This window comes from Sinohyriopsis cumingii, chromosome 15 (assembly GCF_028554795.1).
Source record: "Sinohyriopsis cumingii isolate HCF-2022 chromosome 15, ASM2855479v2, whole genome shotgun sequence".
Classification (NCBI taxonomy): domain Eukaryota; kingdom Metazoa; phylum Mollusca; class Bivalvia; order Unionida; family Unionidae; genus Sinohyriopsis; species Sinohyriopsis cumingii.
This window is the reverse complement of record NC_142975.1, coordinates 56,643,505-56,664,424: the sequence shown is the minus strand read 5'-3', so window position 1 is coordinate 56,664,424 and position 20,920 is coordinate 56,643,505. Positions and strand designations below refer to the sequence as shown.

The window sequence follows — 20,920 nt, the reverse complement described above, 5'->3', positions numbered from 1 at the left end:
CTTCCCGGGTTCTTCCTCCACCATTAATACTGGCTGCCATGTATAGCCTATCGTGTGCTGAAAATTGGTGATAAACCCCACAACAACAACAACTTATTTTAAGAGCATATACTCATAACACTTGCAATTTCCAACTTTTTGACAGGCAATTGGTTCTGACCCCACAATGAAACATAAACAACAACATATAAAAATAGGGTGGGAAAGTTTAAAGGTCACTCCAACTAGTAGTATGTGTATCAATAAAATACTGTTGCTAGAATTAACTTCCTGACATCCATTTTTTCATGCTAGTCTCCCTTCTGTTGTCATTCCATTTAACATAAATGAACTTTAAAAAGTCATTATCACACAATTCTTAAAAATTATATTTGTATAAATATTTAAAAAAACTGACGACTACCAGCTATGTGAAAAAGGTTTGAGATAGCCTGCCCATCAATGTACTCTACATGAGGGGTGTGGGGTTATGTCATGACATATATGCATGAAAATATGGTAATAAACTTTAAAATTTTTAGACTTGGCCCAAGCACATGGTGTGTGTGTGTATATATATATATATATATATATATATATATAACATTTTTAACCAATAGTTTGATACAGTATGGTTAGAACTTAAAGGATCTGAATTGATATCTGTAGCATTTATTCATGTATTTTAAATGCAGACCTGATGCTTGAAATTTTTGCAAATTCAATGACAATTTTTCTTCACAACCATTCAAAATCAAAGGTAACATTATAAATTTGTCTTCTCTGTCAAATCTAATAAGCTGTTGGTTCATTATTATTATTATTATTTTTTAACAGTAAACTGTACTGTGAAAGATACTATAATGATTATACATTATGAATTACAATAATTGTTTTGAATATTCATGTATGATGTATGCTACGAAAATGATTCCTCATTAAATTATATTTATATACAGTACAACAGTTTCACTTTGCAAGTTTATAATAGTTTTTTAAGTATACAATTGTTAAATATAATCAAAATCATTATAAATTAATGATAATAATTGTTTTCAATATAAGTAAAAATTAATTACACTTTCCCCTTTTTAAAATTCTTTTATTTTTTTTGTTATACTATATATATATATATATATATATATATATATATATATATATATATATATATATATATATATATATATAGATATATACACACACACACAGTGTGACCCTGCTATAGCACACTCCATTATAACAAGAAATTTCATATGCATGCATTTTTCTTGTACATGAAAAAAAATTCTTCCTTGAAAGTTAAAAAAACCCCAGTAAAAAGTGTATTATCATTTTTGGTAAGAGATCACAGATGAATAATACAAAATGATCGTGGCATGACTCCTGAAATTTTATATGCATTTTTCTTGTACACGAAAAAATAGCTTTTTCTTCTTAAAAGAAATGAAAAATAGAGTATAAAAAGTTTATTCAGGGATCGTGCAGAGCTTTGCCAATGATGCAAATTGCTAACTTTTTGCCCTTATTGGCAGCAAAATATACCATCTGCCGATTTTTTTTATTAGCGACATTGTTGGCTGTTTAAACTTGTATATACAATTATTGGTTTGGAGTGGAGAAATTCAGAGGCACCATAAAAGGAAGCAGCAAACTTGATATAAAATGCACTGAAATTTATCTGTTGTTACCTAAACAAATTCTTTATCCATATTAACAAACCATCTTAACAGTGCAATATTATATCATAATAAACTTATGTTAACATCTAACATGAGTAATGTATGTTGTGAAATATCCGCTTCTTTTTTTTGACATTTCTGATCACGGAGATCAACCAGATGAGTCATTATCTCACAATCTATCTTTCGTCAGATTTTTGGCCTCTCACTAGTAATTAATATATTTACATAGACTGACATTTGTATGTGGATGGTAAGTAAAATTCCTCTTCTTTTCACTCAGAATTAAATCCTTCAGAACACTCACATTTTCTGTAGTAATCACTGTCATCAGATTAGGACACCTGCGTCTCTATCGTTTGTTTACCCTTTTTTAAATTTCCAAGGCATGTGTGGAAGGCAGCCTAACTTTGCTAGCACAAATGTAAATTATTTTTTTTTTAAAAAACCAAGATCTTACTTGTTGGTCTATTCAGTAGGCAGGGAGAAACAGTTACTACAATCGACCAAATGGCAGCCAATTCGTTTTTTTAAAATGTACCCAGATAAAATAGTTTGCTGAAATTTCATGGAAACAGCATACTCTATGGTCTTCACATCACAATATGGGGCTCTAATACGAACATTGCTTTTCTACAAGTCAGATTTGGTGTTTATCATTTATTATGAGAGTGTTTCATTAGACAATTAAAAATAACATTTATAATCATCAACTTATTCAAAAAAAGAACACCAATCTAAAAAAAGGTAATACTTATCTCTTGAATACTGAATAAAGGAAAAATCAAGATTATTAGTCAAACCTGAAAATGTTAAAGTTTCAAAAGTTCATTTACCTTAAATATTTGACTTTTCAGAAACATAAAATGAGCATCCTGTATTAACCCTTTACCTCATACAACCATCTTTGGATGCCTCTACAAAAGTCGCACTGAAGCGCCTTTTGATGCCTCTACAAAAGTCCCATGGAAGCGTTTTTTTTTTTATGTCGGCTGTAAACATCAGCCATTTTAAACTGGTTTTCGTAGCGCCACCTTCAGGGAAAACCCCTTATTAGATACTACATTCATTTCTGTGAATGACAATTACGTCAGATCACGTGGTCACTGTTTATGTACTGGTCAATATCTGCTATTTAAAGTAACTGGGTCGTAATCTCCACTCTCCAAAATGGCTGTCGCGGATTTCATTCAGTACTTGCGAAGTTTTCACGATTAGAATCACAACTATGAAAGATTCAATAACCTAGGTAAAGGCTCCGATATTGATGTAGGCACCAATTAGTTTTTATAAATTATCAAATTCAGATGGCTTAGTGATGTATACACAGATGAAAAACTTGTAAATTTCAAGTATGAAAAATGGCAGCTACGGTTGGTCACACGGCCTCACTGACATGACGGTGAACGAGTTCTCTCCAGATTTTAAAGCACATAACTAATTCTTCCGTGATAAATAATTACCCAGCGATAACAATCGGACTTTACTCTTAAATTGTTCCACATATAATAGATGTGTACCAAAAATGTAAAATGGTTAAAATTGCTGTTAAACGTAACATACACTACATTGCTTAACAGTTCACAGGCAGGCTATGCGTATGCTGTCGACTAGGTAACAGGTGTTCTATTTATAGCATGCTGCACTTTGTCATTATGCTCTATGAGGTCAAGGGTTAAGTAACCTAGGTGCCTTATTTTTCATTTTTTGGGCATTCCATATAGCCCCCCACCCCCGTTTTAATTTTTCTGGCATTCCATATAGCCAACAACAGACTTTCTAAAGCAATCCAAAATTCATTTTTATATTTTCTGAGGTATGGTAATTTAAAGCAGTATATTTTACAATCTAGTCTTAGTTCAACAAAACATTTTGAACTCGTCCAATAATGATTCTGAAGCTACAAAATCAAGTTCAGGACAATGATTAAAATTAATATTTCAACCCAAAAGAACCCTTAGTTCAATTTGTTTTAATTTGTGTTGCTTTAACTGTACTATTAACACACTAACTGACTATATCATGCTCAGGAAATGGGAGCTAAGTGCCTTTCCCAAGGACACAATCAGAGAGCTATCAAACTCATGGTTCTTGGATATTGAACTACAATACCCACTTTCATCAAGTATTCCAGCATATGATTTTACTAATTTTGCAGAATTAATTTTCCATAAAATGCTTTTCCATAAAATGCTTTGTATGTATGACAGGTAAAGAATAGTAGTTTATTATGAAGTTTGATAAGATCTTTTAATTGCACTTTTCATGCTAAACGTGTGTGCCAAGTATGTTCCAAAAGTGGAGATATTTTACAGAGATGTACCTGGATGTTTGTTGGAAGATTATCTGTTACTGAACTGCATGTTAAAAGTTGGAAAAAATGCAAGTATGGTAATTTGGGGAAAATAATCAAACTTAAGTATGCATTCTGAAGAAATCCTTTCACCAAATAAAAATCATACATGGCTGGATAAAATATTCCAACACCTGCTGAAACATGAATACAAATAGAAAACCGTTCAATGGCTCCCACAATTGCCATCCATGAAAGTATCTTCAAAGACCAATCACTAGGTTCACTATTGTTGGTACTGTCTCGCAGTAGCACTGGGTAATTCTGGTGCACCACACATATATTAAAGCAGTTACAAACAAGCAATTAGAATTTGGAAAATTAGGTTATGCAATTTTGGAAAACACTTGTAGAATCAGGGAAGAATAGAGCATCTGCAGAACTTAGAAGAAAAATAATATTTCCATGCCAACTAAGAAATAAGCTGCCAATGCTCTCAAAATGACTTAGTATCTGTAACCTTTAGTGTTAAGGTTAAGGTGTAGGAATTGTTGCCAATATAACATCCGCCAGGTTGTTATTATTTAGTATGACAGCAGTTGTCACAGCACAAATGTGAAGTTAATATTGATAACGACTTCAATACTATTACACAAAAGTAATGATATATTTTGACTTTCTTTAATTTTAGGTGTTCTAACCTTATTTTTATTTTTTCCAGTCTAAAATCTGGTGAAAATTAATAGATGCATTTTATAAAATTAATTTGCTTACATATCTCTTGAAATAAAATGTTAAAATGACAATGCATGACAACATCATCTGCTTGGTCAAACCATCACTGCCATGAAAATTTGTAAAACAAGTAAATGTTTACATAAACTTTCATTCATGATTAAAAGAATGTAGCAATTAAGGGTAGAAAATAAGTCTGCAAATGTCAAAATCTGTTATTTATCATGGTTTCAATGTATTAAAAAATGCATGTTTACTGCAGGCAATGAACCCCAAACTACCCAGTGCCTAATCCTTGTGGTTGCTACATAACAGTCATGGGCATTCACTTGGGACAAGTGGGTGAAGACCATTCAAACTCATTTTCATGCAGTGTAGATTATCAACTACTAAATCAACATATGTATGTACAAATTATAGGCAAAAAGATGCATTTATCATCTTGTACATCTTAAATTGCTACAAGATACTTATATGTACATGTAACAAATAGGTTATAACTGAATTTAGTACTTAAAGACATATTAAACTAAATAATAATTAACATTATCTTTATATGATGAAGATTTCTTTATAGGTGAGCCTCAAGGGACAGTAGACCTGACTGAATGAATCACTCTATAAATAAATAAATAAATTATTATTATTATTGAAATTTTCAACAAAAAAACATTCTTATAAAACAAAAGAAATGTGGATTTTCAACAAATATTTTGATCATATAGGGTGTAGCCCAGTTAAGGAGCATGAGGGGCATTTTCCTTACTTTTCAATCGATTTGTACTCCTGCCATTTTAAAAGGGATAGATGTTTGCTACATTTAAGGTACACAGGTCATTTTAAGTGGAAAAATCACCAGGGCTCATCATAGGTAAACACACACACATACACACACACACACACTTAATTTAAGTTATTGAGTTAATCTAAGATGTTATTCATCCACTACACCTGGCTAAGTTTAGCCTTTGTGGAATACTTCGGTGATGTTGCATTACTTCCTGGACTAAGCACTCCAAATATTTTATCCTCTGATGCATATTCATTTGACACATAGTCAAAAATAATTCCTAAAATAACATTCAGTGATGACATGTCATACTTATGACAACCAGAATACATATATCGGGGTCTCCGATCAATACATCCTGAACTTTGAGCTCCAGTTGGATCTATGCATTCCTCCGTGAGTGCACATTTGACCCATGGTAACATCAATTCATGATGAACGCGATCGGTGTTGTAAATAATCAAATGTGTAGATTTCACAGCATGATGAAAATAGTATTTTTCTTTTTTAGTCTTAAAGAATTCAAACATTTTTGGATGTGTAAGTGCCGATGTTGGATCATCTATCGTCCAAGCAGATATTCCCACTTTCTGAGCTTGTTTGATGCTTCTATCCACATCACCAGATATGAAATATTCTGAAGGATCTGCCCATATAACTGAACCATACTCATTTAGCATTTCCTAGAATGAAAAACAGACAGGAAAAGTTATAAGTAATACACTACCATAAATACTCACTTTTAAGTCGGGTCCTATACAAACACCACTGACCCTGATCTGCCATTGCATAATGCACAGTCAGATCAGGGTCTACATTATCTTTTTATTCTGCTAATTTCTCCTAACAAATGGCATAGATTCAGATCTGCTGTTGCATTATGAAATGGCTGATCTGGGATTATGCAGTTTGCAGTTGGACTTGACTTATAAGTGAATGAACAAAGACAATGAATCATGAACTGTAAGTGTGGAATGATGGGAGTCATACATACCACACTGTATCCACAAAAAGGTACAAAATAAAAGTAAAACTAAGATATCTTGAGAAACTAACCTAAAAATCATAGCTTAAAACCATAAAAAGATGAGATGTAGGTTAGTGACCTACTTTTGAAGTGATGAAGAAAAAAAATTTCTATATGTAAATCTACACGACACTACATTAAGTTTTATTTTACTGACCAAATCTTAAAGGAAAACAAAATCACTTAAGAAATGCAGCTCATGGTGACCAACTTTTAATTTTCTGCAAGATGGTTCCATAACAGAACTACAAGACATGGTAAGTGAGAGTCCCTGCGAAAATGACCCAAAGTAATGCAAAACTGAACTGAGATATGATGGAGCAAATGGACAGACAAGCAGGCAGATAAGGTTAATGTATATAGTATATTATACCCCTTTCAAATTTCTTGTGGATCAAACTTTTTCCCATTAAAGGTAAAAATTCAGTTGGGTAAAGAATGTGTTAATTGAGATCAAACACATGCTATTTTAAAGGCAAATTTAACTGCACAATTCCTACTTACAAGCAATATACAAAAATGTACAAACTTTAACATCAAATCTTTCCCATGAACCACATCAAATCTTTCACATGAACCGAATATATCAAGGTCAGTAAGATGGCCTAAAAAGCATTTAATATGGACAGGCACACGTTTTTTTAACATACAGGAATTAAAATAAAATGTACGAAACATTAAACACAAACTTTACCCTGTTGCATACACTGAACAAATGTAAACTCTAATGTCAAACTTTTCTCTATAAAGTGTGATGAAAACAAAAGCAGTAAAGTTGTGTACAAAAGCAATCAATAAGGTCATGGATATGCTATTTTACATAAAGTTTAAATGCACAGTTCCCTTCCTATGAGCATTTATCAAAACCCTGAACACAAACTATAACCTGCCATTTATATCCACCACCAAATCATGTCCTGCTAAAACAACAGTCATGGTTCCATATAAAGCAAACATTTATTATTACATTTTAAAAAATTTCGTAAAAATGTTGTGCCTAGAACAAATACTGCAGTTAAGCATCAGTCAAATTGTGTAAGTTATCTGGACCAATTAAGTGACAGTGATTTTGTCAGGGCAACTGGTTGTTTGTTGTTGTTGTGGGGTTTAACGCCATTTTTCAGCACACGATAGGCCATATATGGCGGCCAGTATTAATGGTGGAGGAAGAACCCGGGAAAACTCCGGAAAGAACCACCGACCCACGAGAAGCTACTGGCATGCTTTCTCACATATCTACATTGGCTGAACCTGAGACTCGAACCAGCGCAGACAGAGGTGAGGGCAACTGGTTGTCAGACTAGCTAATAAATGTATACAGAATTATTTGTGTAATGGAGGTGGGGACTCCATATCATCTAAAGGTCCAAAAAACTGATGTCCATGAATTTTTTTTTTTACTGCTATGTATATTTAATTTGTACTGTGTGATCGACCTGTGTCCATAACTGAGGGTAGTAGTTGGGCTTTCTTGACAAATTTTTAAAAAAATATGATTGCTTGTGTTTGAGTTCAGGACATTGGGTTTTTCCTTTAGAAACTCTATGGTCTACCTTGATTATGAATTTGATGGAATTTTCTATATGAATTAACCTAAGTACATAGCATTTTGTTTTGTCACAAATCAGATAAGAATATGTATATCAAGAATACTAAGAAAACAATTATTCATTCCTATTTTAACATCAGTCTTTGTGGAATCACTTTTAGTTGTGTTCAGCTATAATCTGAGATTATTTATTAAAATTATTCATCTGATTTACAAAGTGATCCATGATATTTTGGACTAAAACATTACTTCATGATTTTTGTGAATTCACTGAAAGGTATTCTGGATTTTATCATTGTGTTATATCAAGACTATTGGTACATCATCACATTCAAAACTATTAGTACATCAGTACATTCAAGACTGGAATTCATTTGGAACACCAGAAGAATTCATTCGGAATTCTCTATACTTTAAGATCTGTGATAGAACTTTTAGGATTATGGAATTTAATCCACAATACTATAAGTTCCTTTTTCAAATTTTCACTTTTTTAATTCAGAGCAAATACTAAACTTGTTGCTTTGCTCTTTCTGTTACTTAGTTTAAGACCACAGAGTCATAACAATTACTATAAGGTGAGTGTTAGCGTATAACACAACAACTAAGGAAAACCTTAGATTTCTAAAGCTCTGTCACTAGGTCTAAAGAATGTAGACTGTATATACTTGCTTATCTTATAAGTCAAGGCCAACTACAAAAGACACAGACCCCAATCTGACATGGCATAATGCACCTGTAGATCAGGGTCTATGTTGTTTGTTGTACTGATTACTCCTAACATACTGTACATAACCTGATCTGACAGCACATTGTGTAATGACAGATCTGGGTCTATGAAGGTTGTAGTTGGATCCCAAGTTGTAAGAAAGTATTAAAGTTAATCCCATCCATACAAATGTTAGAGAAGATTGATTGTAAAGATCGTAAACACTTTTCCAGGTGAGATGAATTTCACTAGAGTCAAAATTTATCTGTACCAATCTGAATACTGAGCCATTCTAACATGACGTTAAGTCAAACTGACAAATGTTATTCAAGTTCAGCCTCAAGTAAACAATAAAAAGATGACATGCTGGAGAATGTTTGAAGTTAATCTTCTATAACAAGGGTACAAAACCCATGGCCCGTATCTGGCATGTTCAGTACGGCCCTCAGGGCAAATTAAAATAATACAAAAATCAGGCCCATCAACACTAATTATATTAAAGAAATTAGTGTTTGCAGTCCTTGAATGGTCTTAGAAAATGCAATCTGGCCCATGGCTGAAAAAGGTTGTGCACCCCTGTTCTAGAAAGAAGGACTCATGTCACCATAAAAATGTCCTCAAGCACACACAAAAATCAATAAACTACCCTATAATGGAGATTCTTAGCAATGGAGAAATTCTGCAATTTAGTTGTTGCTAAGTTCAAATCACTAAAATAAATACATAAAAATTTACCACCTTAATTATTATTATCAGCCTATATCCATAGCCACAAACATAAAACAATGGGTGGCCAAAATGACAAAACTTAACAAAATTGTAAAGTTGTACCAACTATGTGTTATACGTATACCATTTGCATGTGAATAAGGATTAAATGTTATGAATACACTCTAGAACACCTACATTGTTCATCCTCCTCATCGTAAATTGTCGACTGAATCAGAGATAAAAACATAAACGGCAGACTTAGGTTGTAAGAAAGGATGAAAACTACCTTGTACCAATGAAGGATAGCAATTTGCTCCTTTGACATTTTAGAAAGTCCATGCCTACAACTGGCTTGCTCTTTGGTACTGGCCTATATTTGGTCTGAATGCACTGATTTGAGGGCATGTGCCTTAATATAGCTAGACCCTATTTCTGTTTTATAGACTGCTGGCTGTAAAGAATGTGCAGGTGATCTTCCTTTAAAAGCTATTTTATCTTCTTTCAACAGCAGCCCTTAACATTTATTCTGGTGTGAGTGAATGAATGTGGATGTGTTGCTTTAAAGTAAGAAATTCACTCATTCTTCAAAATAAACACTTGTTTGCTTATCCCTCTAAAAGAGAAGGACAAAGGGAAATTTACAAGAATTATGCTGGCATATTCCTGAAATCTTAACTGTTTATTGCAGCAATATCATAACATTAACTGGTTACCAGTTTCCTTCTAAGCAGAAAATATTTTCCAGTACAGTTTGAAAAACCAGTCAAAATGTGCAATATCATGTGATGGGATTCACCACTCTAACATCTCATGTCTTCTCTGGTTATCTTAGTTGCCTTGTCAGAGGAAATATTTACTTAGTTGATGTCTACAATGTCGATAGACTGGGCATGTTCTGTATTTCAAAGAAGATTGAATGCTCTCTATAGATTAATTGCCTATGAGGAGATATAAAACTGAAAGATCAAAGAAGAATCATATGTACAGTCAAACCTGTCCCAATGGTCACCTTTATACAGATGTCACCAGCTCATAATGGTTACTAATTTCCTGAACGACACCTTTATAAGGCTCACTGCAAATTTCATATACAAAAGTCACAGACAGAATGGTCAACTGCTTTCTGCAATCAGCAGCCAGGTGTTTCTTAAACAAATAATGGTTTCCTCGTGCTTTCAGTCATCACTGCAGAATATTGACAGTGGCTGCTCTAAGCATGCAAAGTAAAGTTTTGTCTGATGAGGAAGGCAATGTCAGATAAAGGAATAGCATATGAATTTATATGTAAAAATTTCTTATCTCACTTGTACTCACTGTACTCCAGCCACAATGCCAATGTTCAATGCAACTCTGTGTCAATATGTCAAATTTAAAAGCAAGGCAGTTTTTATCATAAGACAGAGAATGGAAATGTCAAAGTAAGTTGTTTGCAGGATGATGAGAAAAGCAGAGGTATAGCAGAATTAAGTCATCTTTAGTGACATGTATTATTTTAAATCTTAATTTCTTTATATCTGACGAAAAAGGTAATCAATAAAAAGAGATATGAATGCATCCTATTTCATTCTGGGGTCAGTGAATATTTTAAAAACCTGTCTGTAAGGCAGGCAAAGTTTTGGTTCCTGTGTTATAACAGCCACATAAAGGAGGGGCTATTTAAATTTCAAGTGAAGGGGAGCCTGAAAGTTTTGGAGAAAACAATTATTGCCCTCTAATAGTTTGAATAAAATCTTCCTCTGATTTAGAACCCCGAAAAAGGAAGCATGTATATCCATTATATTAGCTGCAAAAAAAATATATGGAAGTTAAAAATAAGTATCCTTGAAAGAAATCTTTAGCCCCATCCCTCCCATCCAAAATTAAATGGTCAGTTCCTTAAGCTTTTTTTTTTTATTCAGAGGCCTCTCAAATAAGATGACTCTTTTTATCTCGGGAAGCTGAGCAACTGGTTAACCCAATAAGGCTCTTGAAGTGTAAGCCTAATTATGCAGGCTGACCACAAAATCTGGCCTCTATTTCAAAATTATATGTAAGCTGTCAATTAGCAGTGAAATTCATGTTTTATTACAGTGCACAACACAATCATCAGTTATTTTTATGACAGGCATTGGTGATTGTTTAACTGATAGGAAATTATATCTTTTGATAATAATAATAATAATATTATTAATAATAATAATTAATGATATTCAATTCAAAAGCCATGTTTGAAAGGTAAACCTGCATATACGGGCCACCGGTGTATGAAAGGCAAATTTTGCTTCTTTCCCATAGCTGGGCACTATTGACAGATCTGACTGTATATAAGCACAAGCTGTAAAGTGAAACTTACTTGATTTTCTAATTAAAATAATATTGATATTTCACTGTAGTGAACAAATAACAATATTTTTTCACTACAGGAACTACTTTTTGGGGTCAGAACATACTTACCTCCCTTTGATTTTCTGTCAGTGAAGTACTTTTTCCTTATGGTAATGTCATTGTCATTATTAATAATCTCTGTCTGTTATCCTTGAAACTTGTAGTTTGTTATTCTGGAAATATCAGTTAATTTTTAACAATCTGATGTGGAACTAATTTTGTGCGCAGGTACACACAGCACAGCAGAACATGTACGGTAAATAGCTGACATTACCGTAACAAATTTGCTAATTCACTGTGTCACAAACTTTAGGTAGCCAACTTATGTGAGCATAAAATAAAAAGAATATTTGCTTGAAACGAGTGAATAATGGATACATTTCATCTCGTGGGTTAAAAACTCAGAGTTTTTCATCCACTCAATGAAATATATCCATTACTCACTCGTTTCAAGCAAATATCCTCTCTCTCTCTCTCTCTCTATATATATGATTTCTGTTGTGTGCTTTACCTTTGTCTGTGATTGAGGGCAGAGTAGTTATGGCATACCTGACTTTTATCATTTTTTAAGAAGATTGCTTACTGATATACGAGTCCAAGGTCTAGCCTTGTTACAAAATTTAGGATGTTCTTGAAGCAAATTTTTGACCCACACCCTAGTAATTCTATTATATCTTAGGTTTCATATAATGATTTGATCAACAAAATTATTAAATCCTCCTTTAAGTTCAGTCTGTAGAGTTATTTACTGTTATGTTCAGATATAATTTGAAAGGAATCATTTACTTAAATTATTCATTGGAATTAAAAGTGCTCATTGATATCTGGGACAACGGGACTATTGTGAATTCATTCAAAGTCATTCTGGGTTATATTACTGTGATACATCAAGACTCTTGGTACATCAGCACATTTAATATTGGAATTAATTCAGCACACTACACTTTTAGACTGGTGATAAAACTTTTAGGATTATTTGGGATTTAATTCACAATCTTGGAAGTTCCTCTGAAATTTTAACCTAATAACTCAGAGAAACAAATTTATTTGTTGATTTTAATAAACTTGTTGGTTTCACTTCTTTCTGTTACTTAGTTCAGGACCATAGAGTCATAACATCAGTTCATTTCAGCTGTTACTTAGTTGTGTCTCAAGTCATTCTAGTAACCAAACTTGAAATAGAGTGAAGTGATGAACCTAAATGAAAATGATAAATAACAAAACTTGTTTTTTTATTAACTTTCAATACACTTGATTTTATTTACATTGTAATCATTGTTTGACTAAAAGTTTCATTAACAATGGAGAGAGTATGTCCTGGGGAATTCTCCAAGTTCTACATTTTTGTAGTACCATTTACATATGTTGAACAATAATGGGACAAGTAAGAAACTGCTTGGGAAAAGTAACTTTGCACAAGTCATTAGGGTGAATAAATATATGAACAGCCACCTGAATACATACTTTCTTTTTAGTACGTAAAGAGCCAAATTACACATAATTTACCTGAATGCATATTGGTCTGTAACTGTGTGTACCCAAGTATTTCACATGTGACGGAAATTTTTCAAATGGGAATGCCCTCACTTGGCAAATGCCTGTCTTATTGCATGTCTGCTTCAGCTGAAAAATATAATACGGTTTTTCAATATAAACCATATTTATCCTTTAACATCTATACAGTAAATTTAAACAGCTCATTAAAGTGTGTAAATATAATAAATTATTATTTGGGGCCAAATCTGTCCATGTGTAACAGAAAATATTTACCTACTGACCTGTAATAAGCAATTCTAGAGGCGTGAAACTGCTAATCTGATATATGAATAAACGGCATATAGCACAACACTTTGACTTTAATTATTTTTCCTGGATACAAATCTCCACAAATTTAAACCATCCCACATAAAAAGCATCTTTCCACAATAACTGATCAACATGAAAATTCCATAAATGCATATTTACAAAAAAATTCTTGTACTTGGTAGTAAAATAATAGGAATACAGGGCCCCATCACTATGATGCTATATATAGGGAAGTCATAAAAGATAATTGGTCAAAAGACATACTGAACAGCCAGGCAAATTTCAACAGTTTCCAAATTACGACCAAGGGATTAAGTCTGTTGAGGCACTTATGGACTCTATGATCAATGTCAGTCAAATATATACATTTTGGTCTTTTATGCCTAGTAAGTATTTATGATGATAGGGTAGGGATCTCATAAGTTTGCAAGTTATATTGTTATATTTGTTGTTATAGGGTTTAACATCATTTTTCAGCACAAGATAGGCTATACATGGTGGCCCGTTTTAATGGTGGAGGAAGAACCCGGGAAAACCCCGGAAAGAACCACCGACCCACAAGAAGCTACCGGCAAGCCTTCTCATATATCCACATTGGCAGAGCCCGAGACTCGAACCTATGCAGACAGAGGTGAGATGGCAGTGATCCGTGACGGAGAGCGCTTTAGACCACTCTGCCACTCGGGGCCCTTGAAAGTTATGACCCAGGGTCATACTCACTATGGTAGGAGTGAACCAATGGGTTAATATAGGTTGCACTGTGTTTTTTTTCTTCATGTTTCACCTTCTAGCATAGAAAATTCTGAAAGGGCCCACATGGACATTAGTAACACATGATAAAAGGCACATACACATACAACTGTCTATAGCATGCCAACTATTAGGCAAGTTCTCAAAGTCATCAAGAGACTTGATTAAAGTTGTTGTTGTAGGGTTTAATGCCATTTTTCAGCACACGATACGCTATACATGGCAACCAGTATTAATGGTGGAGGAAGAACCCGGGAAAATCCCAGAAAGAACCACCGGCCCATGAGAAGCTACTGGCTAGCTTTCTCACATACCCACATTGGCCGAATCCAAGACTCAAACTCACGCTGACAGAGGTGAAATGGCAGTGATCCGTAACGGATAGCGCTTTAGACCACTAGGCCACTCGAGGCCCCCTTGATTAAAGCACTTTAAAGCACTCTTACTATGTGGTAAGGTTTTCACTAATCAAGATTACCTCATGTTTTGATAAGACTCTTTACCGTGTGGCAAGGTTTTCACTAATCAAGATTACCTCATGTTTTGACAGACTCTTTACCACATTACAAGGTTTTCACTAATCAAAATGGAAAATTACTTTCTGTATCATAAATATAACTTTCTATACCACCTCTTTCATAACTGTCTTTTATTTTTCTTCCTTTTTCTTTGAACTGTTCAATTAGTTTAAAATCATGAAATATGTTTTCAGTCATCCTAATTTCTATGTTTTATTTGCAAATCTGATATCAAAGTACCAGTCACAAAATAAGTCTGGGATGCCCTCCGGCAACATCTGAAACAGTGTGTTATCAACAATAACATGGGAGGCCCCAAGTGGCCGAGTAATCTAAAGCACTCTTTGTTACGGATCACTGCCATCTCACCTTTGTCTACGTGGGTTTGAGTCTAGGATTCTACCAATGTGGGTATGTCAGAACCTTGCCAGTAGCTTCTCGTGGGTTGGTGGTTCTTCCTCCCCCATTAATACTGGCTGCCATGCATAACCTATCGTGTGCTGAAAAATGGCATTAAACCCCACAACAACAAGAACACAGATCAACTCTACTTCTCATAATCTCCATTAACCAGTCGAAACATTAATTCTCACGCAGAAAATGTTGTCCCCTTTTCAATTATTCAGGGGAGGGAGCAATATTACCTCTTCACATTTTAATGTTTAATCTATTACAATTTAATAATGTAATCTGTAATCGGCACTATGTATCAAGTTTTATGGTTGAAATATAAACAGCAATCAAGAAATTTATACACAAAATTTCAACAAAGTCACTGTAGCACGAAATATACATCATAGAGGCTCAGTTTTGCTACAGGGATGTAGAACTTGTCAGAATGCATCCACACACCAAGTTTCATCATTTTAGGCAGACAGTATGCAAACTGCATGCCAAAAACTTGCATGGCCATGAGCTGATGCATATCATTATCAATTGCATGATTCTGTTAGGAAGAATTTAAAAATGAACAAACAAATGTAAAAATGAAGTACCATGACTGATGGTTTAACCAGTATATACGCATTTACATAATTATTTACATCTCTGAAACTTTATTTTATTCTTCTGATTTTGAGTGTTATTATATGCAACACATGCACCCTTCACACTCTTCCTAATAAATTCAAATTCTCACACAAGCAAATGGACATGTTTTCAAGTTCCATTGGCCTACATTTCAGTTGGCTGGAATGCGATGGAAGTCGAAAATACCGAAATCGATTAAAAGGATGATAAGAATCTTGAACAAAACAAAGCTATCTAAACACTTTCTTCAATATTAATATAATTTTATTTGTTGCGTTAAAGGATACTTCAACTTAACTCGATATTGGCATTCCTGGTTTCCATCACTTTCCAAAGCATATTAGAATTATCTCCATGTTGCCTGCACATGCTAAAAAGATTCTGGATCATGCCCAATTGAAAAGAAAAAATTACGTCCACACTCCGGATTCACCATAATTTTTTTTACATTTTTTTAAAAAAAGTGAATTTTTTAAAAGAAAAACACAGTACAAATTACATGTAATCCGTACAAGTTGACAGGTATGGGGATTAGACAACAATAAATCTTAATTGTTGATGACTAAAAGAATGAATGCATATAAATCTGTAGACTGATTTTAGAGTGTACCTAAAAGAACATTATTTTGTAATTATGAAAAATAATCATTCTTTTTCTCTATCCTGATGCTTCTGTTGTTCGACTGTCTTGGCGATTGTCTTGGATATTATATATATGTTTAATTTTGTTTGCAAGAACTATGTAAATTACTAGTGTGAAGCGATAAACTCAAAACTCTCCAACCTTGGTGTCACTAATATATATATGTGCAGCAGCTAAATGAAAGAAAATTATTTTTTACACAGAAACAGTAATCACAAGAAAACAATGTACAAAGTGATGATAGGCTATTAGAATCCATAGAAAACTTGATTCTCTTAATTTTCTAATTTTTTCAGGCCAACATTCAACTAAAGGTGCAAAATTGTACATAAACGACAGCCCAACATTATGTTTGCCCCAATACCACCCTCCCTAAAAGCAGGAGAAAATCTCATCCCCCTCCCATTCTGTTGAAAAGAATATGCTAATTCAGACTCCTAAACTTCTTACAATATCAGCCTCTGAGCTTCCAAGTCCAAGATCAAAAAGGACTACATGCTTGTTGGGCAAAAACTTCTTCACTGATGCAATAAGCTGGTCCACTTGTTCTAAAGACCTGGCAGGATCCACAGAAGTGGCGATAACTGGAAATCCAAGTTTCTCTTTTGGCTTGCTCTCATTTTCTTTTTTATTACCAGGAAGTCCAGATATATCAATACTATTAAATCCCAGTATCATCAAATAAGTGGGATTCACATTAAAATCTTCAGCATTTGAGTAACGAATATTTGTTGGAATATTCTTTATGTTACTAATTTGCTTATGAGTTTCTGAAACTATAGTATGTAAATTTGGTGCAGGGTTGCCCAAAAATATTATTGTTGTTGCTGTTGCTAATATAAACAAAATAACTAAATAAAAATTCTTTGTTTTCATTTGGTCCCGTAAGAAATATGACTTCATATACGGCAGGTAGGCCTGTATTTGTGACGTTATTGATGGCATTCAGTTATTGAAAAGTAAGAAATGTGAATGGTTTCATTCAGATTTTTTTCTGCATTCGTCCAACTGGTCTGATGGTAGCATCTGACACGAGCCCTTGCCTCTCTTGTAAATCTGAAAAATATGAAAATTATGTCTAAAATATGCAAGTAAAACTACAGGATTTATTGTATAGGCAACAGGTTTTCAAAAATTTTGTACCTGCAGCAAAGGGGCAACAAGATGTTGAATTCAAGTAGCCCGAATATGATAGGACTTGCTCAACAATTTTATAAAATGTTATGATCATTACACAAAGGTGAATAGGTCAAAATAACAAAGAAAATTGGTTTTTATCTGCAGATGAGATTCATATTAAAATGTCTTCTCTGGACTTCTGAACTCAAGCTTGGCTACATATTCTTTTGCACGTCACCCAACTGGCTACCATCTTATTTTGAAATCTGCTCACAAACAGCAAATTATACACTGGCCAATCAAAGTCGATGATGTTTGTTCTAATATGATTTGCATCAAACTGTGCACACGTTGATATACTGGTGCATGTTGTTGTTGTTGTAGGGTTTAACACCATTTTTCAGCACATGATAGGCTATACATGGTGGCCAGTATTAATGGTGGAGGAAGAACGTGGGAAAACCCCGGAAAGAACCACCAACCCACAAGAAGCTACTGGCAAGCTTTCTCACATACCCACATTAGCCGAATCCAAGACTCGAACCAACACAGACAGAGGTGAGATGACAGTGATCAGTAACGGAGAGTGCTTTAGACCACTCGGCCACTAGGGGGCCCCTTACTGGTGCATGAATTATAAATTAAAATGTTCTTAAAAATGCATATGTATTTTACAATACTAAACAAAAGTGTATTCACCACTTTCCACTCCTGCTCCTGTACCTGCCAGTGATTTACACCCCATACATTGTGATACCCAGGTCTTATAGATGGAGTTAGGTCCAACATAACCAGTGCTCTGGGGTGTCTGATTGACTGGTTTATGACCAAATGAGTTACCAGGGCTCTCAAAAAGATTTCACAAATGAAGAGTAATTTGACCCTTGACCTCATAATCTTGAGAGTCAGAATAAATATCTGTGGCAGCCATTTGATAGGTCAGATTGGTGCCATTTTTATTTATGACAAACAAATTAATCATTATAAGAAATCTTTTAGTGAATACCACCATGCTGATACAGTCATTCATTCAGAGCAAGTAGTTTAGGAGGAGTAAAAATAACGAACTAGTACTAATGGACGGATGGATGATAGACTGTTCCATCAGCTATTCTGGTCTATAAACAGAAGAAGAAGAAGAGGAAGAACAACAACAACAATAATAAAAATTCACTGTAAAAAATAAGGTGCCCTATTAAGCATAAGACATGCATTTCAAGTGCCCTTTTTGAAGCTTAAATTCCCCTTTCTGGATGGTAATTGCTATGCCCTTTTTAGATTTAGTCTCCACTTGTATAGCACTTATACCTGTGAACAAAGCAAAGCATGTGACATCTGAATGGGGAAAAATACTATTTCTGTATTTCATTTATTAGCTATCACTAGGTACATGTCCTTCATGAGTAATGAAATGACTTTTCCTGGGTCATGCTCATTGGGTAATGCATCACTGGTTACATTAATTCAGCGGTACCTATGTGGTTGTATGACAATTAATCTAAGCTACTGGATGGCATCATATAAAAGCATCCAAAACACCCTAAAGAAACTGACAAATACTTTGTATTGTAATCCACATACATGTAGTTCAGTGAGTCTATTAACATACAAGGTGGAATTTTCTGTGCATTGTGACTCCTCCACAAACTGGCTGTACAATGACATTACCTAATTACAAAACTTGATGCTATTGTTTCTACTGACTGAAAAAAATATAAAAAGATATCTCTGACTTCTTTTGTTTTCAGTTTGATAAAGCAACAAGTGAAGATTAATACATGTACAATATTCTAAATATGAAATGTTCTGCATCAAGCCTCCCCCCCAACCCTTCACATGATCATGATAAAATACAAACAGTAGACCAATCTGAAGTGGAAGACAAACAGTCAGTGATCCAAAAGCAGAGGTGCGTGCCACAATTAATAAGAATTCCACACGTGAACATGAAGTGGGAAAACTGTTCAAAATCATGGTTGCTCTGAGACCCTCGACAGCAGAATGTGAATGAAGGTTCAATAACAGTGCACTATCTTGACAGGCAAATAAACACAGAAATGGATCAGTTTTAAGTAGTGGTGTCAAAACTCAGTTGCAGTCGCAGTCGCAGGCCAGATTTGATATAAATGTACTTCACAAGAGCCATACATATGAACAACGATCAGCATACAAATTTGACACTAAGAGACCTGGTCTGTGGGCTGGACTAATGAGTCTGGAAAGCCATATCTGGCCTGTGGGCTGTATGTTTGACACCCCTAGTTTAAAGCACAGTATTTCCAACAGAACATTTTTGAACGACATCATGCCTTATTATTTTATTCCCAAACCTGACTTATTTTATCATGCCTGGCCATTTTCCCCCAGGCCTACATGTTTTTTACATCCCACTTTGACTTTTTTTTCTAATAAATTGCCCTTTTTCTGCTGCAAAATGCTCCCCTGTGACTCACCAAGAAAAACAGTCAAATATGATCCTGATATAAGAAGCAGAGGTCTTTGCCTGTTACAACTTAGCAGTGTGCTCCTTCACTGGGACAGCAACTGCTATGCTCGTTAATAAATACGATTAAAGGGATTATCTTTCCAATGCGAACTGCTCATTTTGTGTCTCACTAACAAAAGTGATTGTTTATCGGCTTGATATAATTTCTATGAACACAAGTGGCGCTACATGTGTGCCCAAAGTTGATTAATACCATGCGATGATGTACAGAGGTCTTTATTTACTTAGACTGCTTGTGCAATGTGTACACCATGTGATGATGTACAGGTATTTATTTACTTCGACTGCTTGTGCACTGTGTACAACATGTGATGATGTACAGGTCTTTATTTATTTCAGCTGCTTGTGTACTGTTTACACCATGTGATGATGTACAGAGGTCTTTATTTATTTCTACTGCCTGCACACTGTTTACACCATGTGATGATATACAGAGGTCTTTATTTATTTCAACTGCTTGTGCACTGTTTACACCATGTGATGATGTATAGAGGTCTTTATTTATTTCAACTGCTTGTGCACTGTTTACACCATGTGATGATGTACAGAGGTCTTTATTTATTTCAACTGCTTGTACACTGTTTACACCATGTGATGATGTACAGAGGTCTTATTTCAACTGCTTGTGCACTGTTTACACCATGTGATGATGTACAGAGGTCTTATTTCAACTGCTTGTGCACTGTTTACACCATGTGATGATGTACAGAGGT

General features: G+C 34.3%; 1 protein-coding gene across 1 annotated transcript in view; it reads right to left on the bottom strand.

The window, feature by feature from the left end:
- Positions 1 to 1,139: 1,139 nt before the first annotated feature.
- Positions 1,140 to 20,920, bottom strand: part of LOC149781844 (uncharacterized) — a 38,085-nt gene continuing 18,304 nt past the window's right edge. Inside the window, exons 2-4 of the mRNA XM_089936032.1 lie at positions 17,033 to 17,638; positions 13,343 to 13,459; positions 1,140 to 6,159 (exon numbers count right to left, since the gene is read on the bottom strand). Coding sequence (XP_089792158.1) covers positions 5,632 to 6,159; positions 13,343 to 13,459; positions 17,033 to 17,527 — 1,140 coding nt within the window. The 5' untranslated portion in view covers positions 17,528 to 17,638 and the 3' untranslated portion in view covers positions 1,140 to 5,631. The remainder of the gene's footprint in view (positions 6,160 to 13,342; positions 13,460 to 17,032; positions 17,639 to 20,920) is intronic.